General features: G+C 41.6%; 1 protein-coding gene across 1 annotated transcript in view; it reads right to left on the reverse strand.

Annotated features, from left to right (window-relative positions):
- Nucleotides 1–999: 999 nt before the first annotated feature.
- Nucleotides 1,000–12,431, reverse strand: part of LOC120998544 (coiled-coil domain-containing protein 50-like) — a 104,223-nt gene continuing 92,791 nt past the window's right edge. Inside the window, exons 11-13 of the mRNA XM_040429237.1 lie at nucleotides 10,286–10,407; nucleotides 8,259–8,347; nucleotides 1,000–1,941 (exon numbers count right to left, since the gene is read on the reverse strand). Coding sequence (XP_040285171.1) covers nucleotides 1,769–1,941; nucleotides 8,259–8,347; nucleotides 10,286–10,407 — 384 coding nt within the window. The 3' untranslated portion in view covers nucleotides 1,000–1,768. The remainder of the gene's footprint in view (nucleotides 1,942–8,258; nucleotides 8,348–10,285; nucleotides 10,408–12,431) is intronic.

Raw genomic sequence — 12,431 nt, forward strand, 5'->3', positions numbered from 1 at the left:
CCGCCAAAACAGACTGCCGGAGTTCACAGCGCAGATGTGACCCCAGCCTAAATTAGCTCCAACACTGGGACAATTGTTATCTCCCAGCTTGTCTCATTGGCAATATTCCTCTTGTAAGTCCTGGCTCTCACAAAAGGGTACTTATAAATACGGCCCTAATAAGTGTATTTCTTGTAATGTTATTCACACAACTAAGACTTTCTCCTCTTGCGTTACTGCACAGCAATGCAATATGCACGGATTCCAATATTATAGACATATTTCTGTAGTCTCTTTCCATGTTTCACAAGTACATGATAGGAGTTCATCAGGTTATTGAGAAAGTTTTGTGCCCCATCAAAAGAGGTGATTACCAACAAAAACTATTTAATAGTTTACTCCAGAAACCTTTTGGATGTCCATCCTGAAAACATGTGCTCCTATGGGTTTATATCGTAAATCAGATTTCATTTTGCACTATTAAAATCATTTGTTCCTTTCTTTATTCTTCAGATTTAATTTGTTGTAATCTTTGCTATAATGTTTGCATCTCTTGAAGCCAATTGTGATCAGGTGTATATATTGGTTTCCTAATCACAGTATGACGTAATATCACATCTTCAGGAAACATTTTTTTTCCATGTATTTTAATCCCTGATTATTTTAATGTATTTTTATGCTATGACTAAGACTTTTTTATAGGTTGAAATGCGTCAGTGATACTATAATTCCTGTAATGGATTTGATGCTATTTTCAATAAAGTTCCCAAGTTTTAATGGACGCTGGATTCCTCCCTTTATCTGCTTGCATTGTGCTTCCTGCATGTCCGTGCAGCCACATGTGGAGGTGAGCTAGTTACTTATCTAAAGGCTAGAACCTTAACCAAAACAGGCCAGATTTTGGGCAACGCTCCCCTTTAATTCCAATAGTGCTTCCTGTTTTGTAAAATGAATCAGACCAACTGAAAATGCAAATAATACTTCTTGTATTTCATATATATTTATATATAAAAAAAATCCTTTAAAGTAAAATTCTAAAGGCATTTGGGATCTATACACAAAAAGCACCAGAAATTATTATTGAAATTAAAAAGAACAAAAAAAATCATCAGTGCAAAAATCTTTAAAAAAATATTTGACTTCTATCAAACACTGCATTTTGCCACAATACAAAGTTTGATAAACACTTAACGTGTGTACAGTAAGTAAAACTAAAGAAAAAGATTTAAAAAAAAAAAAAGTAAAAATTAATAAAACAAGCAAACTAGTGATATCGATATGGGAATAACTGCAAATAATAATTAATTACCGTAGATTAGTAGTTGTAAGGAGTTGAAAGTCACCTCTGTAGATTAATACAATTTCAGAATTTATATTATTTTCATTTCAGTTCAACGGGCAAAAAGAATAATAATAATAAAAAAAAAAAAATCCACGTAGTCAATGAGTTAGATGAATAAGCCACGATGCTTGTCATACGCAGATTCAACAGCACACAGCTAATATTGTTCTAATAGACTGGACAATAGGTTACTAAAATGTGCTTTTCCATTGCCGAACCGGGACGTTCAGCTCTATATTATTAAAACAGCCATTCTCTAGAGTCAAAAAAATGCCTAAGGCACCTGAATGCGAGAAAATCAGATTATCGTCTTCATCCCTGAATGAGTTAATACCACTTGTGTTGACGCACGTTGAAGATCGTCCACAATGATGAGTTGACACTGAACACAAAACGTTTGGCAAGAAGATGACTGCTACAAATTATAATACGACTGGTGAGCACGGGTCACTGCTGCTTGCATCCCTCCTTCTTGTCTTTGGGTTTACTGCGTCCCAATTTCTCCGGCTGCCGCTTAGTTGGTGGTATAAATATTGGTTCAGTGCCATCATCCATGAAGTCATAGAATCCGTCGACAGGGACAGGCTGGGTCTGAGTTGAGAGAGTTGATACTGGAAATTCTGGAATTATAAGAAGCAGTGTAGTGACTAGACTAAAATGACACTTTTTAAAGAGAACATGTCCATATCGGAACCAATGAGAAAGTTAGAGGTAGTTGGAGCATCCTTAAAAATGATTTTAGGTATTTAGGTCACAAGCTTAGGGCAAGGACCTCAAAAAGTAGTGTTTTCCGAAATACTACCTGTACCAAGAGCCACACAAGAAAGGCAGCGGGAGGTTAACAAGTGACTCAAGAACTGGTGTAGAAAGGAGGGGTTTGGGTTCCTGGAGAACTGGGCCGACTTCTATGTCAGCTACAGGCTCTATTAAAGGGATGGGCTGCACCTCAATGGGGAAGGGGCAGCTGTGTTGGGGGAGAAGATGGCTAGAAGGTTGGAGGAGTGTTTAAACTAGGGACTGGGGGGGGGGAGGGTAATTACATTATAGGATGGGAAGATATTGCAGATAGAGACCGGGGGCAAGGTAGTGGGACTGGGGGAGGAATGGAAGGAGGGACTAGAACAGTTCAGAAGGAAAGGTGTAGGGTACAAAATATACATAAACCTCTTAATTGTATGTATACTAATGCCAGAAGCCTGACTAATAAAACTGGTGAACTAGAATTAGTGATGTGTGAGGAGGACTATGATAAAGTGGCAATAACTGAGAAATGGCTGGATAATAGCTATGACTGGGCAGTTAATGTACAGGGTCCCAGAAGATATAAGTAAGGGACATGAACATGTGGAGTCACTGTGGGTAGAAATACAGAGGAGGCAAAAACAATAATAAAATATTAATAGGAGTTTATTATAAACCACCTAATATACCAGAGTCCACAGAAAATCTTCTACTAAACGAGATAGACGAGGCAGCAGATCATAATGAGGTCGTTATTATGGGGGACTTCAACTACCCGGATATAGACTGGGAAACTAAAACCTGTATATCTCATAAAGGAAACAGGTTCTTGGCAATAACCAAAGACAATTACCTTTCCCAACTGGTTCAGGACCCGAGGGACGGCCATACTGGGCTTAATATTAACCAATAGACCTGACAGAACAACAGATGTGCATGTTGGGGGACACCTGGGAAATAGTGACCATAAAGTAATAACCTTCCAATTGTCAATCAAAAGAGTGTTTCTTCAGGGAGGAACAAAAATACCAAACTTCAAAAAAGCTAAATTTAGCTAACTAAGAGAGGCCACAAAATGGGATATTTTTAAAAGCATCCTAAAATCTAATTGTGAGAGGTACATACCTTATGGGAATAAAAGGTCAAGAAACAAGAAAAAAAACAATGTGGATAAACAGAACTGTAAAGAAAGCAGTAAATGACAAAAAGAAAGCATTTAAATCACTAAAACAGGAGGGTAGCGAGGAAGCACTAAAAACTATAAGGAAAAAAATGGAATATGTAAAAAACTAATAAAAGCAGCCAAACTAGAGACCAAGAGATTAATTGCTAAAGACAGCAAAACTAACCCTAAAATGTTCTTCAATTATATAAATGGTAAAAAGTATAAATCTGAAGGTGTCGGCCCTCTACAGAGTAATGAGGGGGGAGTTGCAGAGAGTGATGAGGAGAAAGCAAAGCTATTAAATATTTTTTTCTCCACTGTATTCTCTGAGGAAAAAATACTGTCAGATAAAATGCAGAATGTAAAAGTAAATTCCCTATTAAAAGTGCCCGGTCTGACCCAGGAAGAAGTACAGCGGCATCTTAAAAAGATGGCATACACCCCTTATCCTAAGAGAATTAAGTAATGTCATAGCCAGACCCTTATTTCTGATATTTAAGGACTCTATACTGATGGAGTTTTCCACAGGATTGGCGCATAGCAAATATGGTGCCAATATTCAAAAAGGGTCGAAAAACAGAGCCCAGAAACTATAGGCCGGTAAGTTTAACCACCTCCCGTCCGCCCATAGGATATAAACGTCCTATGGGTGGATCTCTATTTCTGAGCGCACGTTTTAAAACGTCCGTTCAGAAACTGCAGCTGCACGCTAATCGTGCAGCTGCTGATCGGGTTGCCCGCTGTCAGTGACAGCAGGGCAACCCAGAGAGAAGGCAGGGACAGTTCCCAGGTGTCCCTGCCTTCTGGATAGCTGCATACACAGCGCTCACCGAGCGCTGTGTATGCAGAGCAGGAAGCGCTATGCGCTTCCTGTTCCGGCCCGGCGGTCATGTGACCGCGGTGACCGGAGAGTGCAGGGGCTGTGTGAGGTCTTTCACAGACCTCGATCAGCCCTACTCGGAGGCTGTACAGCCTCTCTGGGGGGGTGCATTTCTTCTGTAACTGGGGCTACTATGTCAGCCCCAGTTACAGGAGAAATCAACAGTGAAAAAAAAAATGAAAAAGTGAAGCAAATGTCCCCCAGAGGTCTTGTATGACCTTATGGGGGACGAAAAGTGTAAAAAAAAAAAAATAAATAAATAAAGGGTTGAAAAAATAAAATAAAAAAAAGTTTCACATGTAAAAAAAAAAAAAAAGTCCCCAAGTAAGGAATAAATTTTTTTTTTTAAAAAAATAGAAAAAATAAAATAAAATAGACATATTTGGTATTGCCGCGTCCGTAAAAACCAGCTCTATAAAAATATCACATGACCTAACCCCTCGGGTGAACACCGTAAAAAAAAAAAAAAAAAAAAGAAAAGTGTCAAAACAAGCAATTTTTGTCACCTTACATCACAAAAGGTGCAACACCAAGTGATCAAAAACGCGTATGTCCCACAAAATGGTACCAATAAAACAGTCACCTCATCCCGCAAAAAATGAGCCCCTACATAAGAAAATCTCTCAAAAAATAAAAAACTATAGCTCTCAGAACATGGACACATTAAAACATAATTTTTTGGTTTCAAAAATGCTATTATTGTGTTAAACTTTAATAAATGAGAAAAAGTATACATATTAGGTATCGCGACGTCCGTAACAATCTGCTCTATAAAAATGTCACTTGACTGAACCCCTCAGGTGAACGCTGTAGAAACTGTGCTAAAACAACCAATTTTTTGGTCACCTTGCCCCATAAAGTGTTATAATGAATGATCAAAAAATCATATGTACCCAAAAATAGCACTAATAAAACTGGCACCTTATCCCCTAGTTTCCAAAATGGGGTCACTTCTTGGGAGTTTCTACTGTAAGGGTGCATCAGGGGGCTTCAAATGGGACATGGCATCTAAAAACCATGTGGAGTTCCTTTTCTTCTGCGCCTTGCCGTGTGCCCATACAGCAGTTTATGACCACATGTGGGGTGTTTCTGTAAACCGCAGAATCTGGGTAATAAATATTGAGTTTTGTTTGGCTGTTAACCATCGATGTGTTAAAGAAAAAATTGGATTAAAATGGAAAATCTGCCAAAAAAGTGAAATTTTAAAATTTGATCCCCATTTTCCTTTAATTCTTGTGGAACGCCTAAAGGGTTAACAAAGTTTGTAAAATCGGTTTTGAATACCTTGAGGGGTGTAGTTTCTACAATGGGGTCATTTATGGGGGTATCCACTATGTAGGCCCCACAAAGTGACTTCAGACCTGAACTGGTCCTTAAAAAGTGGGTTTTGGCAATTGCTCCTAAACTTCTAAGCCTTCTAACGTCCTAAAAAAATAAAATGACATTTCCAAAATGATGCCAACATAAAGTAGACATATGGGGAATGTTAAGTAATAAATATTTTATGAGGTATCACTTTCTGTTTTAAAAGCAGAGAAATTGAAATTTAGAAAATTGCGAATTTTTCAAATTTTTGGGTAAATTTGGGATTACCTTTTGAAGCTCATCAAGAGAATGCCAAGAGTGTGCAAAGCAGTAATCAAAGCAAAAGGTGGCTACTTTGAGGAACCTAGAATATGACATATTTTCAGTTGTTTCACACTTGTTTGTTATGTATATAATTCCACATGTGTTAATTCATAGTTTTGATGCCTTCAGTGTGAATCTACAATTTTCATAGTCATGAAAATACAGAAAACTCTTTGAATGAGAAGGTGTGTCCAAACTTTTGGTCTGTACTGTACATCAGGGGTCAGTACAGAGATCTATCCCATCATCTATTTATCCCCAGGACTGTGTCGAGGGGACATCCTCTGCGTCTGGAGGAAAGAAGGTTTGTACACAAACATAGAAGAGGATTCTTTACAGTAAGAGCAGTGAGACTATGGAACTCTCTGCCTGAGGAGGTGGTGATGGTGAGTACAATAAAGGAATTCAAGAGGGGCCTGGATGTATTTCTGGAGCGTAATAATATTACAGGCTATAGCTACTAGAGATGGGCTGTTGATCCAGGGAGTTATTCCGATTGCCTGATTGGAGTCGGGAAGGAATTTTCTTTTCCCTTAAGTGGTGGAAAATTGGCTTCTACCTCACTGTTTTTTTTTTTGCCTTCCTCTGGAACTTGCAGGATAACAGGCCGAACTGGATGGACAGATGTCTTATTTTGGCCTCATAAACTATGTTACTATGTCATCAGGAGATGACCTATTGTTCAAATAAAGTTTCTTTTTTTATTTGTAAAGGGAGTATCAGCAGGTTTTGGCATAACAAAATAGGCTTGAATAGTTTATTAGAACAGTACTTTTCTTATTTTAATCCATTGCTACATTCGGTAGAAAATGCAATTTGTTCATATATGCTAAAGAGGTATTTGGAGCAATAAGGGAAAGCCCTAGCCCAGTGATGGTGAACCTTGTATAGACCGAATGTCCAAACTGTAACCCAAAACCCACTTATTTATCTCCAAGTGCCAACATGGCAAGTTACCCTGAATACTACAGTCCAATATAGTACATCTTCCATGCACTTTATCATTTAGCTATAACAAATCTGCCTACATTCAGAGCGCTGCCTGTGCTGCTGTTCATAGTGCGCCCTGCGCTGATGAATGGCCGGTAAAGTCTAAGGCTTATTGGTACACCATAGACTTTTTACAGGGTGCGAGTGCCCACAGAGAGTGCTCCGAATGCCACCTCTGGCTCTCGTTCCATAGGTTCGCCACCACTGCCCTAGCTCTTCAGTGCTCTCTGTCTCTCCCAGTATGGGCCCATAGCAGGCTACAGTCATCCCATAATATATGGATACATAAAATATGTAACATTAATATGTAAAATAGCAGTGAGCATGAGGCCTTTATTCGGATGTCCCTGCCATATTTTCCAAAGTGACAGCTACACATTGCAACAGCTCTTCAATTTGGCTATCGTTTTGTGTCCCCAGCTCCATGCTGGCCTATATTCCACCAAGGTAACAAACTACAAACCAGCCCTGCGTGGTAATAGACTACAAACCAGCCCTCCATGGTAACAGACTACAAACTAGGATTGTTTCGATACCAAAATTTTGATTCGGTTTCGATACCATAAAAAAGTATTGCGATACTCGATACCACGCAAAAAAAATAAAAAGCCACGTGCATTCCACATTTTATGGAACGTCCGGCCCATAATCGAACAGTCCTATCCTATTTTTGGGGGGGACAAGGTGACTAAAAAAAATGGCGATTTGCGCAGTTTTTATTTTACGGCGTTCATCGCATAGGAGATATTTTTTAATATTTTAAAGCCCTCCATGGTAACAGACTGCAATCAAGCCCTCCATGGTAACAGACTGCAATCAAGCCCTCCATGGTAACAGACTGCAATCAAGCCCTCCATGGTAACAGACTGCAATCAAGCCCTCCATGGTAACAGACTGCAATCAAGCCCTCCATGGTAACAGACTGCAATCAAGCCCTCCATGGTAACAGACTGCAATCAAGCCCTCCATGGTAACAGACTACAAACATGCCCTGTGTTGTCTGATCCCACAGTCATACTATCAACAAAAAGCGAAAATCCGGCTCTTGAACAACAGGAGACACTTTATTTAGTGGTAAAACTTCCAATCCTCATAGGCAAGGGTATAGTCAACGCGTTTCGGACCTTCGTGTATCAGTCCTTAATCATGATTAAGGACTGATACACGAAGGTCCGAAACGCGTTGACTATACCCTTGCCTATGAGGATTGGAAGTTTCACCGCTTAATAAAGTGTCTCCTGTTGTTAAAGAGCCGGATTTTTGCTTTTTGTTGATTTGCTGCTACGGCCGTGTCCAGGCTGGTACCGCGCTCACCACAGGTGCAGCAGGTGAGAGCTGCTCAATCTTTTCATTTACTCCACAGTCATACTATGTTCTGTCTGTCCAGTACTTGTTATTAACATATTTGTGTCAGGTGGGTGAGCAAAAACTAATGGACAGATGGAAGTATTTCAATCACTTTTGCCTAATACTATGAGCTTTGGTTGCTCCTATGTGAAATTGCAGAGTGGGAAGCATAAGGCAGGTGGTACCTTGTGGGCAAACAGCAAACACTTCAGACTGGGACTCCTTCTTAAATGTGGGATCAAGTTCTTCGGCAATGTTCCTGGGTGAACAAAGTCTACAAAACAAAAATCATCTCAAAGTTAAGGCGACATAAATAAAAAATAAATAAAAAAAATGACATTTAAAATAAAAATTATTATGTACTGCATACAACGAATCTGCAATTCACTCGTCTAGTCTAAATAGTGGTAAGAAAACTAATCTGTGGAATTATTAATAATAATGAAAGGGGTCACTGCTTTGTATAATCCCTTTTTGTTAGAGGAGACCAACGGCAAAAAGTGAGAACACCAGAAGCCAACTGAAATCTAGGTGGGAACCTGACAAGTGTTTGATTCCCCTGCAGCGCCGCCACAGGTGACACAAAGCATTACAAAGTTTTCATTGAAATCAATCTGCTGTCTGTGAAATGCAGGGTTGTGCTGGGTCCAGCCGAGAGAGAAAGAATCTTACTCTTACTCCAGCTAACAGATGAGGGCCTGGAAAGAGAGAGACCACCCTTAGTTAACTTTTTCTATCTGAATATTTTACTGGGAAAGCTTGGAGACAAGCAACATGCAGTACAGATCACTTCGAGGCAGTCACCTAGCTTTTCCAGTACCACTTGTGCAGGGGGTGAGATACTAGGGGCCCACCTTGCTCAGGGGCCCACCGGGGGATTCCCCTGTACCCCTGTGGGCCAGTCCGACCCTGACCACAAGCATAATGATTGGTATTTTCAGTTTCAGTCCATGCAGATGTACAATTTATGAAAAATCTGGGCAGAAATCTTAAGTGTGTCACGTCTTTGATGACTACCACAGCCTACAACATGTGGGTCTACATCACCGTTATTTTTAGAACTTGATGAAAAGACAGTGTATGCAATGCTGCGTGGTACAGAAGATACTAAAGCAAATCAGTCACCAATGGAAAAAGAAGAAGCAGCAGCAGATCTAAGATGATGAGAGGAGATAACAGACGTCAGAGATGGGGAAAACAGGAAACAGGGTCAGCACTGAAATACGACCACTACACCCAACGTGATCCAATCACAAAAAAACTACAGTCATTACACAAGTTTACATTGACTACTGCACTGTGTAAGATTTAGACAAACTGACGTCAATCTCAAAATGTTCCAGATTCATCACAATGGCTGATGCTGGATGATAAATCTGGCACTTTGACTCTCTAGTCCAGGGATCAGCAAGCTCCGGCACTCCAGGTGTTCAGACACTACAACTCCCAGAATGCTTCATTCACTTCTATGGAAGTAAGAAGAACAGCCAAGCATGTTTGCATGCATGGAGTTGTAGTTTCACAGCAGCTGGAGTGCTAGTTGCTGATCCCTGCTCTAGTCTAGTCTAGTTTAAGAATGTTGCGCAATATCATGGCACAATCTTGGCACAATCTTTAGCAACACCCTCTGCCATAAAGCTATGCCCGTTCCTTGGGTGAAGCAAAGAAAATAAAAACTATGTCTAAGACACACAATAAATGCAGCACAGCCTGCGCTTGCAATAGTAAAGCTGCCCAATTGTGTATCAACTTGTCACCAAGATCCCAGCTTTCTGTCAATGAATTGAAGCACTATTTATTTACATTAATTTAAATCCAGAGTTGGAAAATCAATCTTCATCATGCCTAATGGATCCAGGCACTTAAAAGGGTGTGTCCGAGATTCTGACATTTAGGACTTATCTTATCCAATACTGAATGCTGGAATAGGTTCAGCTCTAAAGCATGCAGAACTGTAAATGCAGCTCTGGAGCATAATACAACAATCTAACTGAGGACAAGTAATGAAAAGTATTTACCAAGTGACTCAACATTTTTGGGCAAGTCTTCAGGAGCAGAGGCTATATTTTAACAGAACCCATAAGCACTATTTGTCCTTCTCTATCGGATTATCTAGTGGTCTCCTGAAATAAGGGCAGAAGTCTCCTGCACACCCTGGAGTAAATGTCACCGTCAACTAGAACTACAGAGTATGGTACAACTGATCATGTACTTAGTCTGGTCAAGAGTTCCTTCCAATGCTGAAAATTCAATTTTCTCAGGTGTGCGACACTCAGTTGGTGATGCCAGGCCCTCAGAGTCCAGCGGTCCTTGGTTAGAAGAAGGCACATCGTTCTAAGACAGTGGAAACAAATATTGCTTAATTATATATTCACTAGCAGATTCACAGGCAGACATGGAATTGGTATGTTTGCTGTTGGCACCATTTTGTGGGCACATCGTTACATGTTGTAGTTGGAGTCAATGCAAACTAAGGGTGGGTTCTCTACAAATATATCATCCAGCTCACCAACTTGCCACCCTTCCGCACAAGTGACTTATCACGCAACATTCACATGGGATGCGAATACCAGTAAGATCATGTGACACAGTGACTACCAATGCTGCCAAGAGGCGGGCAATTACAGCTACAGGTCTGAACTATGTGCAAGTACATAAAGAATTTGGTATGGTTCATGAACTAAGCGCAGCCACCGCTTCATTTGCTTCTACAGGACTGCCGGAGATAAACCAGCACTTGGCTATTTTCTACAGTCCCACAGAAATGAATGCGTGACCTCTTTCCACTCCCTTTGGGGGTCCCATTCTGGAGATAGGTACAGGTCTGAGAGGTGGGACCTGCCCTGAGCTTGGATATGTCACCAATGTCTAAGATGAGAATACCCCGTTAAGTTGTTGTTCTTCCTGGAAATATATAAATAAATGTATAACTGAGAGTTACCCTTGTCAATAGGGTGTGCCCCTCAGGGCCGTCTTGAACGCAAAAAGGACAGCTGCTCCGGGCCCAGTTGCTCCTGGGGGGCCCAAAGCAGCTGCCTCTTGAGCCCTGCTGGCCACTGGTGACGTCGGGGGCGGCAGCAGGGCACAGGGAGATGAGTGCTTCCATTGTGGAAGCGCTCATCTCCATAGTCATCTGTATCGCCGTCCTCAGGACAGCGATACAGATGGCTGTGCTGTGGGGCAGGGGAGGGAGAGGTGTGTCCCTTCCCCGTTCCTCAGATAGGCTGCAGGCCCTAGTCTTGCAGCCTATCAGAGGCCGGTTGTCACGGCCTATGGTGTGCGCTGTGACACTGTTGCTACACTTGCGGTTGCCCGCGGCAACGTGTTGCTGTGTGTGCATGCGGTGGCAGTGTCTCGGCCTTCTGGGTGATTGCCGTGACATGGTTGCCATGCATGTTGTTGCCTGCGGCAACGTGTAGATTTCTATGCTTGTGTGTGCACTTCCCCTTTAAGTGGCTTCTTTCCCTTGTCTGGTGTTGGAAGGGTTAACTCCCTTCCTTGTGTTTTGTTAAGGCTACATGCACACGACCGTATGTGTTTTGCGGTCAGCAAAAAAAACGGATGACGTTCCGTATGGCATTTGTTTTTTTTGCGGATCCGTTTTTTTGCGGATCCATTGTAATAATGCCTATCCTCTTCCGCAAACTAGAAAAAAATAGGACATGCACTATTTTTTTTGCGGAGCAACGGAACGGACATACTGATGCGGACAGCACACGGTGTGCTGTCCGCGTTTTTTGCGGACCCATTGAAATGAATGGGTCCGCATCCTATCCACAAAACAAACGGAACGGACACAGAAACAAAATACGGTCGTGTGCATGAGGCCTAACACTGGGTTTATGTGTGTGTGGGTGTGGCTGCTTGGGCTTTTTAGCCTCTGCTGGATGCCTAAAGCTGAGGGGTACTCCAGCCATGGTGTATGCTGGAGCTATCCTCCTGGTCTTCATATTCCATCTGTCCAGTGAGGGCCACCCTTGTGGTCATTGATGTCCTTATGGTGTCTCACGTTTATTGCAGCTATGGATGTCCTGGGTTCCTGTGTGGTTTGTGGTGTGTGCTGTGTCCTTTAATGTTGGTGTGGACAGCAGCACTTGTGCACGGGTTCCAGTCAGTGTGTCTGTGGCAGGTAAGTGTGTTATGTGTTTCGCTTACCTGCCATCTCTATAGCTGTATGTGTTCCCCTCTCCTTGCAGCCTGGCCTCAGATAGAGACTCCTGTTCCTCCATGACTGGGATGAACAGGTTGTCTCTCCCCTGCTCCTAAGTGAGGGATTACCAGGGAGACTTAGGGTTTCTAGGAATCCTGAGTATGAGTCGTCCTACCATCGGGGTCCGCTCATACGGTAGGAGTCAGGG

Source organism: Bufo bufo, chromosome 1 (assembly GCF_905171765.1).
Source record: "Bufo bufo chromosome 1, aBufBuf1.1, whole genome shotgun sequence".
NCBI classification, from domain to species: domain Eukaryota; kingdom Metazoa; phylum Chordata; class Amphibia; order Anura; family Bufonidae; genus Bufo; species Bufo bufo.